The sequence below is a fragment of the Danio rerio genome, chromosome 14 (genome assembly GCF_049306965.1).
Source record: "Danio rerio strain Tuebingen ecotype United States chromosome 14, GRCz12tu, whole genome shotgun sequence".
NCBI classification, from domain to species: Eukaryota; Metazoa; Chordata; class Actinopteri; order Cypriniformes; family Danionidae; genus Danio; species Danio rerio.
In genome coordinates, this window is record NC_133189.1 from 29,567,209 (window position 1) to 29,591,298 (window position 24,090).

The following is a 24,090-nucleotide window of genomic DNA, read 5'->3' on the forward strand; positions in this document are numbered from 1 at the left end:
CATTCAGGGAAAAGGAGACCTGGGGCCTCATGTACGAAGACTTGCGTGGAAATCTTACTAAAACATTGCGTACGCACAAAGCTGTAAATGTGCGTACGCAGAAAAAAAATTCAGATGTATGAAACGCTGCGTATGCCGAATCTCACGCATATTGTTTTGTACATCCGAATGAACGTGAAACTGAGCGCTACATGCACGAGCACAAAACCCCTCCCTGCCTCCTCCCCCATATGAATATGCTAAGGACTATGCTAATGGCAAAACCCAACGAAAAAGCAATGGCAAAATCAAGCAAAAAGAGAAACTTTGAACAGAATGTGAAATGGAGGTGCTGCTTTCGGAGGTGGACCGGAGAAAAGCGGTGTTATTTGCAAGTTTGTTCTCCGGAATTAACAACAAAAGAAAAAAATAGAGTGGGAGAGTTTAGCTGATGTGGTTAACACAGTTGGGTCTGAACATCGCACTGAGTGCATTAAAAAAAGAAATGATGTGGTTTATATCTGTAAAATGTTGCAGTTCTCTTAGCAGTCTCTGTGGCGCACCTCGTAAGACGCATGTGATCATGTATTGACACGTTTGAGCATAAACTCGGCTCAAATCCAGCGTTTGATGAACTCTTTCTTCTTTTTTTTCCCCGCTACATATCAGATTTTGCCCACTATTTATCACAAGAAAGACAAGTAGGAATCATCAATAAGTTTGTGCATCATATTTTATTTGCACATTTATTGAATGGAAATGTTTCTGATTCACGCATGCAAATTCATCTTCAGATAGTGCCTTTATAGCAATGTGCGAGCAGTAGATAGCTCAGATTACATTGGGAAAACAGGCGACCGCTGCAAATTGCGCTTTAATGTTTAGCTTGTCAACTCTATGGTATGGAAACCTTACATACCTACTAGATGAACCCGTCTCATACAGCTGCCATTGCAAGGCTCAGACACTTTGTAGAGAGGAATTTAATACAACTGCCTCTAGGAGTCGCCAATGGAAATAAAACAGACACGCACAAAAAATGTGCGTACGCCAGCCAGAAAGCTGCCGTGAAGCTGCGCACATTCCCACGTTCAGTTCATTGTTAGTAAATCCAAACGTGAGCGATTCTGAGCGTGAAACCTGGCGTACGCAAAGTTTTTGTGCGTACGCAGCGTTGATACATGAGGCCCCTGCTCTTTCCTTGGTGGGGGTTCGAGGATAATTACATCAGTCCACAACGACTCTAAACTCATGGCCGCCGGCCTCTGGGGCAGCAGCAACCAAATTTCCAAAAGAGCAGTTTCCTCTCTCTCCGGATGCGCAAACCTGAGCACTGCCAGTCTGGGACACTCTGCTTTCCAGCTTGTAGCGCTGGGACCCCTCATCTCAGGCCCTCAGACTGCAGCAGAACGGACTCCTTTTTCTCACTCCGGCCTTACCGCGGGATCAAAGGAGGAAGGTAAGAGAAATTCTCTTATTTTCAGCTCTTCCTCGGGACACACTGCTTCCCGGGATGAGCACTCCCATCCCGAGCTGCCCCTCCGCTGGCACATCTGCGATTGCTCCGATGTTGCCATTAGCGTGCGCTCTGCTGGCCTGGTTAGCGCCACTCAGCATGGCTCATACGAACGGTCAGATTCGGCTATGCGATTCAGTTAGCTATTCGCCCTCCCAAGTTCACGGGTGTCCTTTTCACGAGGATTATCCCCGAGAGCACCCCTGTCTTGCGAAAGGAGATTCTGTCCTCCTGGCGAAGGATGCAATTGAGCAGGTCCCTCCAGCCCTCCAGCCCTTACAGCCCGTATTTCATCATGCCCAAAAAGAGCGGGGGTTTAAGGCCAATCCTAAATCTGCGAAGACTGAACTGTCATTTACACAAAATGCCTTTCAGAATGCTCATGCAGAAACACAGGATTGATAAAGAAAAGAACAGGATTGGTTTGCAGACCTAAAGGATTCTTCCACGTCACCGCCCTTTTCTCCGGTTCGCGTTCAAAGGATGAGCGTGGCAATACAAAGTTCTCCCCTTCGGGCTACTATATACTGCCAGATTTCCAGAAATCCAAAATATACTGTTTACTTAGTTGGTATTTTTGCTGTACTGCATTTATCAACAAAACTTCCCAACAAAATTATCCCAATCAATCAAAAATGATTAATTCTTACCATACTGAGCCATTTATTTCATCTGGTAAAATTATACTCAATATCACAATATGTATTGCAGATGGGTTTAACATTGCATATTAATTTTGTTTTTTTTTTTATATCGTGCAGCCCTACTTACATATAGTGTCCCCAAACAAATGACTCACTCACACAGATCCTGCAAATTAGTATAGATCTATTTTAAGATTCAAGCAATCCTTTCTTCTTCTTGACCAATCACTGTAATTATTATGAATGTCTTTAGTAATTTTCTGTCATTCTATTTCACTAATAATGGCAACCGTGTTTCTCATCCACTGAGTACACGGCGGAGCTGACATCTCAATTTCCAGGCATTCAGAATGATCTCCTGCCAGTTTCATACATCAGTGAATGTGAAGATCCATTGACGTCACTACAGATATGACTCCAGTTATATAGCCTGTCTGGACCGAGTGACATTCAGTGCTAAATTTTAAAATCATTACCACCTAAATTAATATTATTGCTCATGTTTAGCATAGAGAACAGCTTGTGTTGTAGCGCTTCGAAGTTACATGAATATACATGCTTCAAAACAACCCACATCTACAATCTTTAACTGAGCATGACCAAAGCAGTCGCCGTTACCACAGCAATGGAAAGAGACCCTTACGAAGCAAATGATGTATCCTTCAAGTCTCATTTCTTGCTTTAAAACATAGTACTGCTGTGATTCATCTGAGAGTTTGCTTTGCTTCATAGCTTAAAACTGTTTACTAAAGAACTTGAAATAAAAAATTAAGAAAATAAACAGGAAAATACTTCTACAACAAAGGCTTCTAAAAAAGTGAGCGATTACTTTATTGTCCACTCAAATCTTCCTGCAAACCTTGATGCTTTTTGACTGAGTATTACAAGCATATTCAGAAAAGGAACTATCATTACAATATATGTAATGTGACGACTGAATGGCAGTTTTTCTTTGTTTTAATACACAGCACACAAGGCTTCCTTCGACTAAATGCATGAATGGAAAAGGAAATGAGAGTAGAGTTATCAAGCCATCAACGCAGCTTTTTTGTTCAGAAATGATCTTACTGATGTAAAGGTAATTCATTGATGTGGCTGAGAGCATGAATTCTTCATTCAATGAAGACCGTAAAACAGATCAAAGCTACAGAGCAGATGGCAATATTAATACTTTAATGCTTTATATTAAATTAAGTCTAGAAAAGTTTATACAGCTAATAAAATGGTGTTTTCTTTTCCTTTTTACCTTCTGTAGAAATATCAAAGAAAACTTTTTTTCCTATTTTAAACTGTATTTATGAAGCACAATGTGAAATGACTTAATCAAGGGCATAAACATTGCTCAGCGAACAGAGAAAAAAGAAAGCCTGTATTTATAATACATTAAGTGTATTACAATGTATGCATAATTCATTTTAAACAAGATTACAATCTGTTGTATCATCTCATGAATAATGAACAACATTAATATTACTGAACATGAGTTTATCCATAAAATATAATCAATATAATATCTTCCGATTTCCTGTGTTTAATTTCCTTCAATGGCTGTGTTACATCTTATGGCATTTAACAGTTTTATGCATTAAAAAACATTTGTGCTTATACTGTATAATAACACTTCAGGATAGTGTCAAATTCTCACTTTTAGCTAACTGCTTAATTTATTAGCTAGCATATTGGCTGCTTATTAGTAAGAGTAGTTGATGTATTAATATGAATTATTCCTGCAATATAGGAAACTATTCTTAAAGGGATAGTTAACTCATAAATGAAAAATACATGATCATACTCACCCTTAAGTGGTTTTAAACCTTTATAAGTTTCTTTTATGTGTTGAACACAAAAGAAGATATTTTAAAGAATGCTGACTGCTGGCACTCACTGTCTTCCATAGTGTAAAAATTAATAAAAGAATTTTAAAAGTTGCCGGTATTCTTCAACCTATCATATTTTGTGTTCAACGAAAGAAACTGAAATAGGTTTTGATCAAGTGAGGGATTAGTAAATGAATAATTTTTATTTTTGGGTCTAGCCCTTTTAATCTTCATTTTTTTATATAATTATTAAGCAATACTTTAGGAGTTTGAGGTAAAATCACATGTAATAGTGAAATTGTGTGTTCTGCATTTAAAAATGGTGTTTGTCTGCTTTATGTAAAGTATGGGGACGAAAGTAACATGGGACTAAAGTAACAAAGCAATTTTCTCAAAGCCTGGCAACACCTGCTTTCCAGGATATAACAGCACATTAGGCATGCAACCCTTTATGGAGCTGCCAAATATCATTTAATTACGGGACCATGTCCGGCAGATACGTCCAAATTTCAGTTTTAAAGTGCAGAAAGTAAATTATTGTAGCGGTTCATTTTTCCTTATTACAAGTTGCGTTTCTCTTTTCATGCATCACAACATTGAGCAATCTACAGGTTATTTAGTGCAATAGCACTTCCTTAAGTTTGAAATTAGCTTTTTTTGTTTAAAATTAAATCCGGTTTAAATGGCAAAAGTTCCTGTAGGAACAAAAGTAACACTGATATTTATGACCCACTGATAATAACATACCTTATTTCTCACTTCCACGTTAGAGTTTTCAGTGTTTGGATTCAGATGTTTTATAAAAATAATGCATGTTGACAATAATAATAAAAGATATTCAAAAAATTTATAAAATACTAACATATTGCATTCTTGAAATGCTTTTGAAACGTGATTGATGTGAAATTTAAAATAATAATACAGCTTAACATTTTTTTAGCAAAAATAAAGGAAAGATTTTTCTATAATAATGATAGTCTGGATTAGATTTTTTTTTAAGCAAATATTGTTGTGTTACTTTTGACCCACCCGTGTGTTACTTTCATACCTACTGACTGGGTCAAAAGTAACAATGTGCAAGTTATGTTTAAACTGAAATTATTTTGAACATTTGTTTAAAAGACCTATCAATGAATTTAGACCACACTTATGAGTTAGTAAACACAGCAAAAATATATTTCTGTCTAAAACAATCTTTTAAAAATAGGTTTGGCGATGCAGTGGCGCAGTAGGTGCTGTCACCTCATAGCAAGAAGATCGCTATTTTGAGCCTCGGCTGGGCCAGTTGGCGTTTCTGTGTGGAGCTTGCATGTTCTCCCTGCGTTCGGGTGGGTTTCCTCCGGGTGCTCCGGTTTACCCCACAGTCCAAAGACATGTGGTACAGGTGAATTGGGTAGGCTAAATTGTCCGTAGTGTATGAGTGTGAATAAGTGTGTGTGGATGTTTCCCAGAGATAGGTTGTGGCTGGAAGGGCATCTGCTGTGTAAAAACGTGCTGGATAAGTTGGCGATTCATTCCGCTGTGGCGACCCCAGATTAATAAATGGACTACACTGAAAAGAAAATGAATGAATGAATGAAAAATAAGCTTTTATTTTAATAAAAGGTCCCCACTCTCCACTAAGGAAGACATAAGATATGATAAAAATATTATACATCTATATTATGCAATTGTTTATAAGTGACTTTGCATACGCTATTATAATGCTTTAAGAATCCCTTTATTAGCAATTATACATTCTGGATGCAAAGAAAGAGCTACCAAATATTTAGCTGGGAATACTGCATATTGAGGCCTTTAAAGGATCACAATAATGGAATGTGTGAAACTGTAAAAGCTTCTTCAGAGTCGCATGAAACAAATGTATTGTTCTACACATTAAACATTTTGGAGGGATACATTCGTTAAATCAATTTGGTTTAAATGACATTGAACAAAGCAAAAAGCCTGACAAAATAAGCCAGCCCACAAAACCCATTTTGTGTCGCCCATACAAATGGATTTAATGGATAAAGCCCAAAGTGAGAGGGGGAAAAAAAGCTTGGGGGAATCCATTTTCACATGGTGAAGTGGGCTGTAGCTCTAAGTGTTTATTTTCTGGAGCCAGAAAGGATGTGATGCGAAGGACGGGGTGGCATCTCATATGGGGGTTATAAAGCTGGTGCACTTCTGCCAGGGTAAACTATGATGATTTCTCTCTTGCCTCGCTTCAGAGGTAAATACTTCACAGTTTGCTGTCTGGGATTCATGCACTCGTAGTGTAAGTGTCAGATGTGGAGCTTTTGGATTGCAGCAGACCTGGAATTCAGACGCTGTGCAAACTCGTGTGGAGAGCAGACGCGGCGAGAGGACTTGGATGGATTGCGGAGCGCTGTTTTTGTTAGAGTTAAAGCCAGTCTGAGCTAAGAGGGTTTGCAGAGGCAAAACAATGTGCAACGGGACTATAAAACAACACGCAGGGATCAGGAACGAGCAGCTGGAGGTGCCAGATTTATCAGTCAGGTGGCAAGCGGCTCCCTTACTCTTACCACAATACCCTGTAGCATAGATTTGCATATCACCATGAAATAATGACTTTTCTTGGAATCAGCTGAGATAATGTCAGCGTGTTGCTCTGCATGTATTCAAATGGCAGTGCACAATGCACAAAAAAAATGCACAGACAGGTCACCTTCAAGACAGAGTAATACCCATATATTTGATTATTTAGCACTAGATATGGAAACACAATTGGAAAACCTGATCGGAATATCAAATTCATTTTCTTTGGAGAAAGATTCGACTTTACGGAGCCCCTTGGCAGCAGTTAAACTACTCGCAATGAAAACAACAAGAGTAATTGATATAATCCAGAACAAATATTGTTCTTACTGTGTCAATAACATCCTCCAGCCCAATAGTCAGTCATCTAGCATACTTCTGTATAGCTCTGCCTCCCCACAAAGCAAATTAAAGTGAGATTTACATTTGCATTGGTTACGGCAAGACAAATTGATCTGATCTAAAGCATGTGGAACGTTTTAACATTCTTGAACACACTTATAAACAGTAGATTTCTTCAATCGAGTCCAGAGACGGCTGACGGAGATAAATCAGTGTCAGGGTCGGCCACATTTACGCAAGCCAGGAGAGCATGCGGAAGCGTAAGTGCTCCATTCCTGGGTTTGTTTTCTATCCACCAACAGGCGAGAGCTGACAGCAGCAAGCTTGTTTTTTCCAAATCTCTTAAGTAGCCTCATGTCAGTGTTGGCGCAAGAAAGAACAGCCAGTTCCTTGCTGCACCAACTGAGTGAGCCTTTAGTTAATGCACTATGTTTTTATAAACAAATACATATATATTGCAAAAATTCCTTAAGTGTTTACAAACAAACCCAAGGTACATTTCCGGAACTAACATCCACACTTCAGATCAATATCAAACACTTAATTGTCTGATTTGAAATCTTTGCTACTATTGATTTCCATTAAGCACACATTCAAAACAAACTCAAGCCTGAATCTTGGAAAATGGCCCAGATGCTACCAAATATGTCCCATCGTTTCAGCTCACAGTGAGGATGTTTGAGCGAGCGAAGCCAAAATACAAAGCATATGTCGACTTACTACACACATTTTGGCGAAGAACAAGAACAATTTGAAATTGTTAAGGTAATAGCATAATTGCGGCTATAAAACAACCCTGTATAGTATGTACTACTGCAGTGTCGATGTCTCTGAGCCACTGTAAAAATGTACTTTCTCAGAAATAACTAACCAGGGCCTTTTTAGCCCCCCTAAAAGTGCAGCGTTCCAAATAATGGTGCTTTCGTGGCTCCAGCACTGCAGGAGATGGTCTGCTGTGATCTTCTCTGATATGCACTGTAATGCTGCTGGACATCATATAAGGCTAATGAAGAGAACTGCAGGTGTTTCTGCGGGTTCATGCTTCCCTTGATTCCCACTCTAATACTCGGACTATCACTTCTCTGATATTTCACACTAGGATCCAGAGACCCTGATTTTTTTCCCTACCAAAGATGTACTGTAAATCACTCTAAACTAGAAATCTTGTTTAAGAGCATCCGAAACCTAACGCTAAGAAGATAGCTGTAGTTACTGTAGTTGCTGTTACTGTTTGTTTATAACTTTGTTTCTATATGGGTTGCGGCATTTCGGATAAGCAAAGTGTCATTTTGATGAACAATATAAACACATGCGTCCTCTCGCTTTATTGACAACAAACATAATGTCCCGAGAAGCCTGTATTACACAGTGATGTGAACGAGCATAAAACTGTTTGCTGAGGCGGTAGGTTGAAGGTGTTGTAAATGTTTCTTTTGGTGATGTTGTTGTTGCTTGCACATGCCAATATTTACACTTCATAAAGCCTCAATATATAATTGTAAGCAAAAGACATTAAATTACTTTTTTCCTGTGTTTTTTTTTTTTCTTAAAATGCAGGTAAAAATGCACTGACTGATTTCCAACTTATGGACCAAGGAGCACGGTTTTATCTAAAAAACAATAAACATGTTTAATGTTCTACTGAAGAAAAAAAATCAAATGGTCTAACGGTGAGTACTGTAAATTACCAGCAAATAATACTGTTATTGATATTTATATTAAATGAGTAAAAGTTATATATATGGAACATATTTTACACTAATAAACGTCTTTAAAAGTCTACTGCATCAAATGTTCTCTATTATTTCAAGAACAATAATTGAGCATGTGCATCGAAAAAGTCTAATAAGTTAAAAAGAAAAGAGATAATCATGTGACATTAATTGTATGTGTAAACTTTGTATACAGGAACAGTTTGGGGATATTACAGACCAAGAGTCTGCATTTTAAACATTAAAATAGCTTCACGTTGAAAAAACATTGGGAAGAATGAAGATGCCACTTGCTGTCATGTCCGCTTCAGACTTTAAAGGCAAATCCTTGGCAAAAAAAGAAAGCCAACATAAACAAATATATGATTAGAGTAAGAAAGAGATGCTGGGAGACAATATTTGAATTGAATATAACCAGGGAAAGAGATGAGTGGAAGAACAGAAGTATATGTGATGTGATCTCCTCTCTCTCTCCGAACGCGCTAAACCAAACAAAAACGGTTAACCTATCAAAATTTAACCAAATAACATAAACCTGTATTAATGCATATTTCAAGCCAGTCCTGTGTAAACTACGGCAAGGAGAGTTTATTTGTTTATATATTTATTTATATCAGGAGATAGCAGAGGGCGAGAACAGTATGAAGTATACTGTATACTAGGTGCGCTGCGCCGGCTTTTTTAAATAAACGACAATATTTAGCTGTATGTCTGCATTGTATTTATGTATTTGTTTATTTAAAGTTAATAATTAATTGTTATTGCCTGTACTGTAAGATCTATGTTTTGTACACTGTTCATACTGTATTTCTGTTTTTAAATAATAATAATAAACTTGATAGAAAGGCTTATTATTAATGTGAAATTTCTGTTACTTAATTAAAACTAAGATAAAGGAATCAGATCTTTAGTGGTTTAAAGTGATATGATGAATTGGAGTTATACCATTATTGCACACTAACTGACAAATGTCGTTCTTCTACATTTGAGAAATGAAAGCTTTAGCGACAGTTCTACCAGGAAGACTGAGATGCTGCGTCATTCATAATAATTATCTCGTCAGCTTATAACAACCAAGCAAGCCAAGTATATAAGCCCATCTAAACAATCTGTTTTGCTGTATTCAGGTGACGTTGCGGAAGTTTCCCTCCATTCTCTCCATCACCACCACGACCAGGTCAACCTCGTCTCCACTCAGGGGGTTGGCTTCGCCCTGCCTTTCTCTTTAGGCAGGATCTGCCAGCTCATCCAGAGTTCTGCACTATAGACGGGGCATACGCCAAAGAACTTCATGAAAGGACCGTAATGAATTTGCATTCATGCAAACAATTCACAATAAATGTTTAAACGTTTATCTGCCTCCTAAAGTCTTTCTGGTAGAAATAGAAATCACAACAGCGTTTGATTTTAATACTGACACAAAAAAATTTATCTCCTTAGAAGTAAAACAGCTTTTGTTATCTATATTCAAGTTAAATAATAACATCCACAGTTTCTGTGTGGAGTTTGCATGTTCTCCCCACGTTCACATGGCTTTTCTCGGGATGCTCCAGTTTCCCCCACAGTCCAAAGATATGCGGTACAAGTGAACTGGGTAGGCTAAATTGTCCGTAGTGTATGAGTATGTATGGATGTTTCTCAGAGAGGAGTTGCAGCTGAAAGGACATCTGCTGCATAAAACATGTGGTGGATAAGTTGGCAGTTGCTTCCGCTGTGGTGACCCTGTTTTATTAAGGGACTAAGCCGAAAAAAATGAATGAATGAATGTTCACAATCCAAAAAAAAAAAAAAATCATATTACTCAATAGGACTCTTTGTCTCAAGGCCTCAATAAACAATTCAATCATGAATCATAATTTTTGGTCCTATTAACTGAATGATATTAGCTGAAGCTGTGCAAAGTCCAAGACACTGTATGCCTTGCTGCGAAATTAATTATTACTTCATTAATTAATAACTTTAAAAATGTATTACAATGACTGATAAACGTATTAAATCTATATTTAATAAGCTATATTTAATACATTTATTAAAGCTGTATTTTTTTGATAGTCTACAGAACAAAAAATCGTCATACAATAACTTGCCTAATTACCCTAACCTGCCTAGTTAACCTAATAACCTAGTTAAGCTTTTAAATGTCACTTTAATCTGTATTGAAGTGTCTTGAAAAATATCGACTAATTATTTACTGTCATCATGGCAAAGATAAAATAAATCAGTTATTATAAATCAGCTATTAAAACTATTATGTTTTGAAATGTATGGGAAAAAATCGTCTCTCCATTAAACAGAAATTAGGGGGGGAAATTAACAGGGGGGGGGACTAATAATTTTGACTTCAACTGTATATGTTTACAAAATTTATTCAGATAGACAAATATCGTAATGTTACCAGCACCTTATTAAAACTTCCAAAAAGTTTTTCCTAAAACTGCAGTCATCTAAACACGGAGAAGACCCTTATCTGTGCTGTAACACGTGAATGTGGTGATTGACAGCAGTGAGATGAATCTTCAAGTTCTCTCTCTAGACCAACTAATGATCTTCCCTCTACAAGGTGTTCAAGACAGGGAACAGAATGAAATCACCCCAATCGCTTCCATGACCCAAACTCATTAATCCTTAAGATCAGTTATGCCAAAATCGAAGAATGTGTAACATGGGTCTCACTAAAAGTGGAAAACTTTGTTCAATAGATTTACACCTTTGGCCCAGAAAGTGATTAAACAAAAGAGGCAATTGATTAGGAAGCTACAGGAAAGGTAAAGGCACTGCATGTTGGCATCGGTTGGGTCTCACCTTTGTTTTAAAGCTCTACACAGGGCTCTAATGCAATGTAAAGGAGAGTGTATTGATCTTCAGGCCACAGCCTCACACTAAGCCATCCATCAAAACACATTCGTTCCACGCTTGGCACGTCAGTATTGATCGCTGCATTCACTATTGCATAAACGCAAATTGACCTAGGACCTTTCAGGATAAGTGATGAACTCTTCCCATTGCTAACGGTCCATATATTAGCACTAAGGTCTAGTCTCTGCCCTCTATCTTAAAACACATGAACCAAAAGCATCCCGTCTGAGCTTTTCTGGATGAACTGTACATTTGTGTTCATTTACCTTACAATAGAAGCTGTAACTGAACAAACGAGAGGGGCGGAGGGAAGATATATGATATTCCCATCAGGTTACAGGAAGGTAAGGTACTTATTTTGAAAGACCCTAAAAAGTTTTGCCTTCTCTGACTACAGAGAATTCTGAGCTTTGGCATAGAAACTTCAGATGAGAACTAAAGATATTTTTGGAGAGAAGTATAGTCTTTTCCCATGTGTTTTCTTGGATATTGTCTTTATCAGGGTCTTACACATTTGGATTAGGGTGATTCCCTGTGGGACATTCCAGAAATTGGAAGTCTAGTCTTCTAGAACAAGGGTTTTCAAACCTGTAATCCAGAGGGACATGAGGGAGAGCTAGGGGCTCTGTGGAATATTGGCAGAAAAAACATAAACATTTACAAATAAAGGGGCATTTATTAAATAATTTAATTGCAAAATTAAAAAAAGAAAATCTATAACCTAATATTTTTTGAAGAAAAAAAACACACATTTCACACAAAATTTACAATGTTTAAAATTAAAATACAATGTAAAAATTTGATTAAAACAAATATTAGTTATATTAAATAAATGATGCAATTAAAATTAAATGCATTAAACTATATTATGTTTATTTAAATAACCAATTGAGTCAATTAAGTAAATACAATCAAATTAATTAAACAAATAGTAATAATAATAATAATAATAATAATAATAATAATAATATAAAATTACGTCTTAACAAGAAACTATACTGAGGCTTTTTAAATGTTAAAATGTCTTGCACAAGGATGAATCCATCTGGGGGTCTGTGACATCTAAGAGATTTAGACATAAAGAATGAGAATGTCCTCCTCAAAGCTGACAAATAAAATGTCAACATAATACTCAAGCTCAAGAACCACTGAATACAGTAAACACATTTAATGTTTGACTTTTTGAAAATAACATCACTATTTTAGTCTGTTATATACTAAAATAGTCAGTTCATTATATCCTGTAGATTGACTAGCTCCCGTGAGGTAATTTACAATGTACTGTATCACTCCAATACGGCCAAGTCATAAATAACAAGCTTATTGACAATTTAAAGCGTGTTATCATCCAACATCAATGGAAAATAGGCTGTCCAACTAATATAAATCTAGATTATGTAGTCTAATAAATGTGTCTTTCTCCCACATTTCCCATATTGTCTCGCAAAATCACATCTGCTGTTCTGCAACAACAACACTCATCAGATCACCCTAATGTGCTTTGCTTTTCCTTTGCATGAAATACAACTAATAAGTAATGCCTTATTTTATGGTCTCTTTTAGACACTCTGTTGACTATACAATAAGCAACTTTGCAACTATGGCAGAAAGAAGTCATTAAAGTTTTAGTAAATACTTTAGCAAAGTGCTAACACTTTATTTTTATGGTCCACCAACAGACATTATACTGGCAATAAGTAACTTTAAAGATCCATGTCAACTTGCAGTACTTCCCTAACCTTTACATAAGAGTCTTCTAATATTAATGAGAGTAAGTTGGCATGTTACAAAGTTACTTAAAGTAATAATTTCCAAAAAAAGAAAATTTTGAGAAACCTTCAGTTGTTTGAGCGCTCTATGAATTGAGTAAACTGAACTATTTCCTTATTTGAACACTACCGTATCTTATCTGTGAATTTATGGAGGTCAAAGTCTTTAGTCTTGAGAATAGTTTGGAAAGTCATCCGTTTCTCATTAATATCGACAAATCTCTTATTTTCTTATTTAATCAGGGAATGACTGACTTTGTAAACTTGTAGTTGGAAGTATATTCTCAGATAGCAACAGCCAAAGTCTGTGTTTGTTTTATGGGGAACGGCGCTGAAACTTGCACCTGATTGTCATCTGATTGATTGGAACATCTAACTGAAATTACGCTCTTTTCAAAACTGATTCTTCTACAGGAACTAATTCTGGCATCCGAATAAAAACATGCTCTCTGACAAAAACTGTGAGCCGATTCTCATTTAAGTTGCATTCAACAGAGTACAAGTTTCTGTCTACCCACTGTACGAGGTTTACAATCATTCATATATCAAAAACACAGACAACTCCAAAGTGTTCATTACTCTCTCACTCTCTTCCCTTGCTTTCCGCGTCACTGGAGAACTTCATAATTACAAATCATGGAGAAGGATTACCGCCTGGTGATGGAGAAAGAGCGCTTTCCAAATGTGACAATCACGAAATTACCTTGCCATTAAATTTACCGAACTGTCAGCATCCAGTCAACACAGCTGATTACTTAAATGTTGATTGTAAGCTACGAAAATATACAAAAAAAAAGGCTGAACGGAAAGATGCAAATTAAAACAGATTTTTAAAAACAGATCTTTCTTTGCCAAAGCTTCAGTGGCCCTCAGATAAAAAAGTATCAACTGAATGATATTATGAGGCTCAGTTTTAAATGTCTGTTGTATCATTACAGCCTCTTAATATTTAAATATCATAATAGATCAATATTTAATGGACATTTTAATTAATTCACATTCCAAACACATGAGAGTCACATCAACTGGGTCAGTGAAGGTGTTTATTGCACCTTTGGGCAAGGTACACAGAATTCTCTCTGTCCTTAGTGACAGTTTGTTTAGATTGCATAATTCTATATCAAATATGAAGAATGTCTATGACATTTGTATTTATGAATAATAAATGATCATCAAAGACCCATGGAAGCACTAAAAGAGACTGTCATTTCTAAGCCACTTGTTGAAATAACATTTCTTGTAAAATTGAGCATTAAAAATGTCTTCCGTCTGAGCTGTGAAAGTTGTTTCTGAATAGAATATTGATGAATGAAACGCCTGGATTAAAGCATGAGGGATATACGCTTCATATCTTAAGAACTGAAACTGATAAATGTGAGAAAGTAGTCTCATTGAGCATTATGATTTATGACGCTTATTATGTGTGTCAGTATTATGCATTTCGATTCAGAAAAGACTTTAAAAGACCGTCTTAACATATGAGCACATAATTTAATATATAACTCCCATATAAGGGCACTTTTAAGCACCCTGTGATTCATAGCAGTCCAAACATTTCGGTTTATTCATCTTTAGCTGAGAAACACCGTAGACTAATGAATAGTTTTCAGCATTTCAGGGCAATTATAAAGCGCGTTAATGATGAATGAATCACTCACCATTTCTGTGAGGAGCGCGCGGGTCAAAACCATGGCACGACTTTAAATCCTCCTGTGGAAATTCACATCCTTGCATAGAAGAGAGGCGCTTGGAAAGAAACGGACAACTTCTAAGCTTTACCGGGTTTACGGAATGTCCACGTTTGGCACAGTTGTTGAAGTTTAACGTGTGACAGTTGCTGTCAGCGCAAACTATAAGCGTGCGTGAGGAGCGCGCGACCAGTTCCGTGGCTCAGCTCAACGGTCAGTCCGGCGGAACCGAGCACGAGCGCCCTTCAGTTCCCACAGTGAAACGCAAACTGAAGTCTCAAGTCCCTCCTCTTTCACACCACTTCCACCTCCAATGTGTCTATTGCCCTTTTCAAGAAATGCGTGTCCAGTGTCGTTGTCAAATGTACAACAGTGGAGTAAGTGCGCATGGTTAGGTTTCGAAACGTGCACGCGAGTCTTGACGAATAAACACTATTTTCACAGCCTCGCAAGCAAACAGAACGCATGATGCACTTTTCTTTCACAATGAATAGCATAACAATGTATGTATTAACTTATGTGTAGTTAGGCTAATTGAAATATATTATTATTAATGCTCATTTATTTAATTTTACTAATTATATGTATACATCTGTTTTTTATTTTTCCTGATTGATCGTGACTTGTGTACCATAGTAATAGTCTAAGATAAATAAAATTATAGGAAAACAACTAAATTACACTTCTGCACATTTAAAATGTAATTATAGCAAAATTAATGTAAAAAAGCGAAAGTAACATTTTTACAGAGCAAGCATTTTGATGTTGGTGTTGAGATGAGGAACATCAATAAAGGAACTGAAAAATAAAATTGTTCAGAAACTGGAACTGGAAACATCAATAACTCACACATTCATCTTTTTTATAATCCTTGTCATTGTTGCAGTTAAACGTGGATTTGCTCTCAACTCTCTTGTTTCTCCTTATCTAACCTTTTTAATCCGCATGTCTCACAACCTTTGTCAGCTTCTCTAATCTATAAATAGCTTCAGAAAATGCACACACATACATAAATCTTAAAAATCTTTGCTCACAAAGCTTAAAAGGCCAGGTCCAACAACTGTTTACTTAACCACACTGTGAAAAAAAAAAAAGTTGCAGAGAGAATTTAGCTATAAAAGCTCAGTGAATATCAAAATGAACCCTGATGGAAAGACCAGCTTATGTTTTTTTTTTTTTTTTTTTTTTGTAGGGTAACTAAATTCTTGTGTCTTTTCCAGGGTGTTTAACAAACACACATCTTTAAAAATAAGAGGTTTTTAACAGTGGTGTTCTAGAAGAACTGTTTTTGGTTCCCCATAAAAATATCTTTTAGTTAAAAGTTGTTCAAATAACAATTTATTCAAATTTTCCCCTGATCTTGACCCAACTTCACTTCGCTGTACGACCGAACCAGCCACACTGTTACATTCTTTCTGCTCTTGTTTAAAACAAGCAATGTTTTTGATTTTCTACATGCTCTTCATATTGAAAAGATTCAGTTTGCAATAAAACAAAAACTAGAACAGTTCCAGAAAGTCTGGAGCCCTTTTAAAAAAATTGTTAAGAAGACACCTATATCTTAATTGCCTTTTTCCCCTTTCTTTTCTTTTAATAATTTATTTATTTATTTAAATTCATTTATTTGTTTTTTAAAATTCTTATTTTTTTGTTACATTTGTATGTCTTTGTGCATACAGTATTTGTGGTAATTTACCTTTTATTCATATATTTATTTAGTGTATAATTATGTTTTCCTGATAATTTCTTGTTTGGAGAATTGTATCAGTGCGTTTATCTATGTATCATAATTATGTATATTTCATTGTTTGACCTAAGATGAACCTAATAAAAAAATAATAATAAAAATTTAAAACAATTTTTTAATAATTTAAAACATTTCATATTCTAAAGCATCTTTTTACACCCAAAATATTCCATTGGTGTTAAATGTTCATCATGGAGCCATCAATGGTAGTAAAAAAGATAAATAAATAAAAACTGAACCAGAAAAAAGGGAGGGAGAATTTTACAAATATAGGCACTTTCTCATAAGCAAAAACTGAAAAAATAAAAAGACCACATACAGTCTTGTCAACAAAATCATATTGAATTGGTAAAGTGTTGAAGAGAACATGGGAACTTGAGGTCTTATTATTTCCTCAAAGAGTAAAACAAATGGTTGAAAGAGACTTCATGTGCAACATTTCCTTCTATGCCCTGAGCCTCACACATCATGTCCCCTCTGTGCAAATGGTATTACTGTCCAGTCCAGTCATCAGCCAGACAGAACCTTTTTTATGTCTAGTACTCTGTCTTGCCTCATATCAATTGTAAGGCACTTACTAAATCAACAAAAAAGAGAGGCTGTTGTGCTGATGCTGAGCATTCTTTCCTTACAGTAGCATTCAGTTCACTACACATATTGACAAGCACTATGAGAAAGCCTTCACCTACTCTGTATTGTAACACATTTTCTAGCACAAACTATATAATTCTCTAGCATCCAGATCTGCTTTTTCATGTGTGGAGCCAAATGATATGCACCTCTCCATTGTTCCTGTGAATTCTCACTCCTACTCCTCCTGCAGAGTGGTACAGAAATTGAAAAAGATTCCTCTTCAAAATAGTCAGTTTTTCCCTTTATGTATAGAACTGGTACAATGCCAGTTGTGTTACTACGACTGAAATGTGCAAATGCTGGTATTTCTCTTCATTATGGAAGAAAAATAGGTCGACTGCTTCCCTCTAGGTGTGCGTAAAGGGTGAATGAACAGCCAGTACATTTAAATGTTAGTCATACATCTTTCATGATTGTGTGTGCACCTATTTCTGCTGACGTGAAGTGTATATTTAAAGTTTGCTCTTCAACCATCTTTATGCCACCAAGCAAAGTAGGCATGAAATCTAAAGCACACAATAAAAAAAACAACTAATTTTAATTATGTTAGCTTTATAAAGCAAGATGGATTTAGATTGGGTGTCAATGTTTTAAGCTTTATAACTGTTTCATTGTTCATTAGAATGTTTTGTCAGCTGAAAAAGTACTCTGAAAAGGATTTATCATTTTTCTGCGCTGCTATTTCTCTCTCTCTCTCTCTCTCTCTCTCTCTCTCTCTCTCTCTCTCTCTCTCTCTCATTCTTTCTAAGAACTATCTCTGACTCATTATCATATTTATACCTTCACATTTAATACATTTTTACATTTACATTTACAATTATTTTTATTAAAATTGTATATTCATATATTTAGTTTATATTTTAATTTCATACTTAAGATATAAGAAGGGCCAGACAGAATCTGCAGACTTTTTTTTATCTTTCAGCGCAGAATTTGGTTTAAAAAAAATTATAATAATAAATAAAAAAATCAAGTGTATGTGGAATGATTTTTGAAGTATCAAAACTAAAACTTAGTATATGAGATAAAAAAATCTTTTTAACATTAACTTTTTCTTAATGTTAACAACATGAAAACAATTAGATCCACTTAATTGGTAAACAAAGCAAGTCTGTCATATAATATATTATATCATATCTATTATAGATCATATTAGTCAGTAATATTACTGAAATTAATAAAAAAAAATGAATAAATATAAATTTACATACATGTACACAAGTAAATAAATAGACTTAACGATGAGCTAAAATCTGTGGATTTCTGTGTGTGCAGAATCCGTGCTGTGTGCGCAGAAGATATGCTTGTGCATTATTTTTTTGTTTGTTTTAAGTTTGGTTATGCCTGTATATATTTTAGTTTAAGACATTTTAGCTACTGACTTTTTAAAGTTTTTGTTTCAGACAATGTTAGATATTTCATAATACATAAATACTAAATCCAATTTTAAGCCAATCCCCAAGCTAAAAGTCTTCACTTGGCATTTAAACATTTTTGTTGTTGTGTTTAATGTTGTATGTTTAATTTGTTTAGGAAATAGTGTACTATTTTAATAGCCATTTAAGAGTTATTAGCCTTACATGCAAGTAATTATTACCTTATTGTTATTTTCAGGAGTTGTTAGCACTGTTGGCTCACAACAAGAAGGTCACTGGTTTGAGTCCCAGCTGGACCACGAGGCATGTCTGTGTGAAGTTTGCATGTTCTGGTCATGTTCTCTGCATTGTAGCTTAGGTTGCTATAAGAGCTAACGTGAGGAAACAACTGTGTTTGAGGCTCTTTGTATGTCATGTTTGTATGTATGCCAGCTATCCCTAGATATATTTACATTTCCATTCTATGGTATCTTACAGGTGTAAGTATGTAAGTTTGACACCCAGTGGTTGAACTATTACACACCTAGTTCAAAAAACGAGCACGAGCAGGTTGCCAGATTGACACTAACAAATGCTGATTTAAATCATGTTTTAAATAAAAGCAACAGCAAGTGATAGAACAACAGAAAACTGACACCTCATATACACCGCATGTGCTCTATTCAGTGTTAAATGCTAATAATGTGAGTTTGAATGACATTTTACATGACATTTATTGCCATACCCCTGAAAGCAGCAGTAGATAGTTCACCTCAGATTTTGAAAATAAAATAAACTGATTGAAATTGAATTTTAGAACTGTGACTCAGTGCAAGCCAACACATATTAGAGATTCAGCATCTACATATAAAATGGTTTAAGAGGTTCAGTATGTATTACTAGATTATAAACTTGACCATTTTGTTGGAGTGCAGTAAGTGCATTGTTCTATGCATGTGAATGGCTGTATTTAAATTTATGTAATGTTTCGATTGGTGTAAAACAGCCCAATTGCTTATCACAGCAAATCTCGTCACGTGTTGTTAGGACCCAGGGTTACAATGTAACCTGTTCACCTAATGTTTACGTTTGTAATGTTTATGTTATTTGCTACTTAATAACCACCTCATGTGGAGCCTTCTGAGGCTGTCAATGTCCACCGGAGGAAACATTTCGGTCATGGACGCATGCTTTGAGAGCCTTCCTGACTGAATGAAGTTTTCCACAAAGGCAGTCTGGGATGCTGAAATACGTCTCATTGGATAACTGGCATTGGGCAAGTTAAAGGGACCAAAACAAAGATTTTCAAAGCAGAATATCTGACTTCAGCATTGTTTTTCAGATGAACAAGAATGTTCACTTGGCATGTTTCTTAAATATCTGCAAATATATTATAGTATTTTAATGCTTTAGAAGAGTCAAAAAATTACATACAGCATCTTTAATTATTATAAAGTGGTCTCATAAGACAGTCGTATCATAAGAGAAAATTCAGGACCGTGGCCCATGTCCTTACATGAGCTTCTAGTTAACAACAACATCCTTAACAGAAAATGAATAATGACTGAGACATTACAAAGAGCTCCATCTTCAGCAGCTTCCAGACACTACTTAGCACTTGACCCATATGTTTCATTGACTGCGAGTTAAAGATGCCGATATTGATGGCAGCCTGCTCAGTCATGCCCTTCCTCACAGTGGCCAGTGTCAGAGTGCACTGGTCTGGTTCAGCACAATTTCTGTGATAGACGCAATCAGGGGCCTGTGATTTGCTTGAGATGAGAGAAGTTAGTGACTCCCCAGAGACAAAAAAATAAAAGGTCGGGGAGAGTAAGCGAGGAGATGAGGCTGAGAAACACACTCTGGCCCTTCTCTTCTTCTGTGCTATATTACCCATACCAAGCTAGGATTTCAGAAAACGGGTTTGGCAAAGCAGCAAATATGCCGGCTAAACCGAAAGGGTTTGCTGTACCCAGAGGAATTAAGTCTAATTCAGAAGTTACGCTCTTCAATATTATTGGCTTTAAGTTCTGCTCGCTTCACATATATAAGGGACAAACAAGGATAAATGTGGAGTTCTTCCGCTTGAACTTGTTTAGATGACTAAAAAATTTTCCATCTCACTGTACTTTATGAGCTCTTTGCTTACGCTGCACACCAAACACAAATTGAAGACCAAAGTAGATAATGCGTTTGTGTACTTGCCCAGACTGTTAAGTGACCCAGTGGTTCTTTCTTAATGATATTTAATGTTTTATCCAGACAAATGCATTTAGACCAGTAGATATTGGCTTTTATCTTATCTGTCAGAAATGTACTGAATGGAACATCTTACACTTTCTGGTACTTTGTGTTACAACACTAAAAAAAAAGTCAGAACATTTTGTAAACTGCAATAAAATTCTAAGAACTTGTTTTTTTCTGAGCTCAGGATTTCACAAAACAGATACCACACAATAAAACAATAAACTTTCTAATCTGAGAAGAAGATCTGCAAGAATCCTGCCTTATCACCATCGTTTCACCCCCTCCACCAGATCTCAGACCATTGACAGAATATTACACACAGCAAAAATCAGTCCAAGGCACTTGAAAAATGTGGAGAAAATATTAAAAAGACTTAATTCACATCCTTAAAAACTGCGCCTACGCTTTTCGGCAAAGAACTGCCTTCATCAGGGTTACCCTGTTATCACAGTTACCCTTGGTGAAACTTGTAGGCACAGCTTTTAAGGATGTGAATAAAAGCTTTTTAATATTTTTCCACATTTTTCAAGTGCCTTGGACTGATTTTTGCTGTTTATTCTGATGAATCCCTTACCCAAAGAGCACTGACACATTATTTAAGCTAACCCTGCACTTTTAGTTTGATTATTAAATGGCTTGTTACACAGGGTATGTTTATGTACAGTAATTTTTATGGTGAATCTAGTGAATTTACTATACTGCACATTTCCCGCCTTGTATGCTTGATATGCATTTTAAAGGAAGTTCACCCACAAATAAAAAAATGTGATCATATACTCATCTTTCACTTGATCAAACCTATTTGTGTTTCTTTCTTCTGTTGAATGCAAAAACATATTTTGATAATTGCTGGCACACATTTGCATCCATAGTATTTTTTTTTCCTACTATGGAAGTCAATGGGTTCCAGCAACCAACATTCTTCAGAATGTTTTCTTTTTTGTAGAACAGAAGAAATAAACCTATAAAGGTTTAAGACTACACAAGGGAGGTAAAAAGATGAGGTGAACTGTGCCTTCAAATGTCTCAGTGTTACTGATAAAATGATCTCAATTTCACAGTAGTCAACAGAATTCTGTTCTGTTGATCTGAGTTTTGGCTCTAAAATCTTTGCCAGATGCTATTTGTCTACTGCAGGGTACAAATGATCATTGTGTCACCTTGTGTTGCAGAGGAGCTTCTGTGAGGCTTTTTATTGTCTTGATTTTATGGTTGTGTGTACTAAATCTGATTTTTTTTTTTTTTTTTAAAGGGAGAAGTGCAAAAGTGTCTTTCTGTAGCCAGAGATTTCTGTAGCCAGAATGCTCCAGTGCAGTTAGTGATTCTCTGAGCTCTGCCTCAAAGTCATGATGCTACATCACCTTATAATGGTCAGGTATACATTATTTACTCTTAGATTAGGCTTTTAGAAACTTGTGCATTTATCATTTCTGAATTTGCTACTTATTGTTTGATTATGTATTTGGCATGATGCAGATTTACCAGACAAATAAAATGTTAAAGGAATAGTTCACACAATTAAAATTATCATTTACTCTCCCTTTACAAAGCAGTTTTTTTTTTTTTGTTCTGTTAAATGCAAAAGAACATATTTTGAAGAAAGCTGGAAATGTGTACCCATTACCTTCCATAGTATTTGGTTTCCCTATTGTGGATATTAATAATTACAGGTTATTTTAACAAATTTAAAATTTGATTTTTTTTTTATGTTTTTATTTATTTTTGAGCCATCAGATTCATGATTATCAAAGTGTAGTATCTCTGTCAAATATTGTTCTCTCATAACAAACTATCAATCAAAGATAATAAATACAAATACATGTATTTAGCTTTTAGGCAGTGTAAACATCTCAATATCAAAAAATGACACCAGTTTTGTGGTCCATGGTCACATATGGTAGTTGGCACAAAAACTAAATTCTAGATTTTTTTGTTTTGATTTGACTTTGTTTGACTTTTGGCATAAAATGATGATCCTCGATGATGATCATCCAGCTTGCTTGAAAACACAGAGATGGTGATAAGCAAACATGAAACCATTGTGTGTTTCCAATTGAGGTGGTTACAGTAGACCGTTTGAAAGTCATTTTATATGTATATTTTATAACATTTACACATTATTTTGGTCCTGTCTCAACTTCTGTTTGTCTTTGTCACTTTATAGTGTTAAAGAGAATTCCAGAATCTCTATTTTATCGCATCAACCAAAGTACCCTTTACTTTAACTTGTATTCTTATTCATTGCAGACAACACAACTAATTTATTTATTGATAATAATAATATTGTATCATTATTATGTGTTATTCGTGATTTTTTTTTTTAACACATATAAAACACATTTTCCAATTTTGGTTCTTGCAACACATAAAAAAAGCTGGAACAGTAAACCATTTACAGTACCACTTTGTAATGTTGGCATTTCTTTAAAAAAAATTTAAAATACATTTTATCAATAAAATTTTTTATTTTAAAATACATTTTATCTCAAGTAATGAGATGTTTCAGGTGTAATTTTGTCCCATTCTTCCTGCAAAGTCGTAAGGTAGTCAATAAGGGTCTTTGATGTAACATTTTGCACTTCAAAATGCGCCACACATTCTCACACACATCCCAGATGTCTCAGAGCCCAGAGAAGTTGATGGCAATTTTAGACCTGTTAACACAGGGCTTCCTTTTTGCACATTACAGTTTTCACTGGTATTTATGGATACTTGTATTGTGGATGTTTGCTACGTATTGTGATACTTGTGACAAAGGTTTGCTGAAGTAGACCTGATGTGATGATATTGCTTATAGATGAATGGCAATTCTTGATTCAGTGCCACATGAGTTATTGGAGATGACGTTTGTTCAGCTTGTACCCTTGTTTTTTATACACTGAAATTTCTTCAGATTCCTTGAATGTTTTAATTGTTTTACGCACTGTTGAAGGTGAAAAATCCAAATATTTTCTTATCTTTCTTTGAGAAAAATAGTTTTTAAACATTTCAATAAACTTTCTTATTTTGTGGCCAACTAGTGATCCTTAGCCCATTTTGCACCTAAAAGATTAAACCTCCTTCTTCGTCTTCTACGGTGGTTAACAGACTTATAAGTGCATTACTGCCTTCTAACTTTCAGATGAACCATAGAAACTACACACATTAAATTCCTAACAAACCTACCTAGGGGGTGGGGGTTTGAAAAGGGGTCTTTTCCTCACTTGTGCAATGCATTACTTGTCAAATAATGTAACAATAAAGA

At 35.6% G+C, this 24,090-nt stretch overlaps 1 protein-coding gene across 3 annotated transcripts in view; it reads right to left on the reverse strand.

The window, feature by feature from the left end:
• The window catches only part of htr4 (5-hydroxytryptamine receptor 4), a 179,550-nt gene extending 164,415 nt beyond the window's left edge, over positions 1-15,135 (reverse strand). For all 3 annotated transcript variants that reach the window (XR_012389762.1, XM_009291062.5, XM_021481160.3), the window contains exon 1: positions 14,835-15,135. Coding sequence is in view for 2 of the 3 variants with exons in the window: in XM_009291062.5 (XP_009289337.1) it covers positions 14,835-14,910 (76 nt within the window). In the remaining variant the exon portion in view is untranslated. The remainder of the gene's footprint in view (positions 1-14,834) is intronic.
• Positions 15,136-24,090: the final 8,955 nt, after the last annotated feature.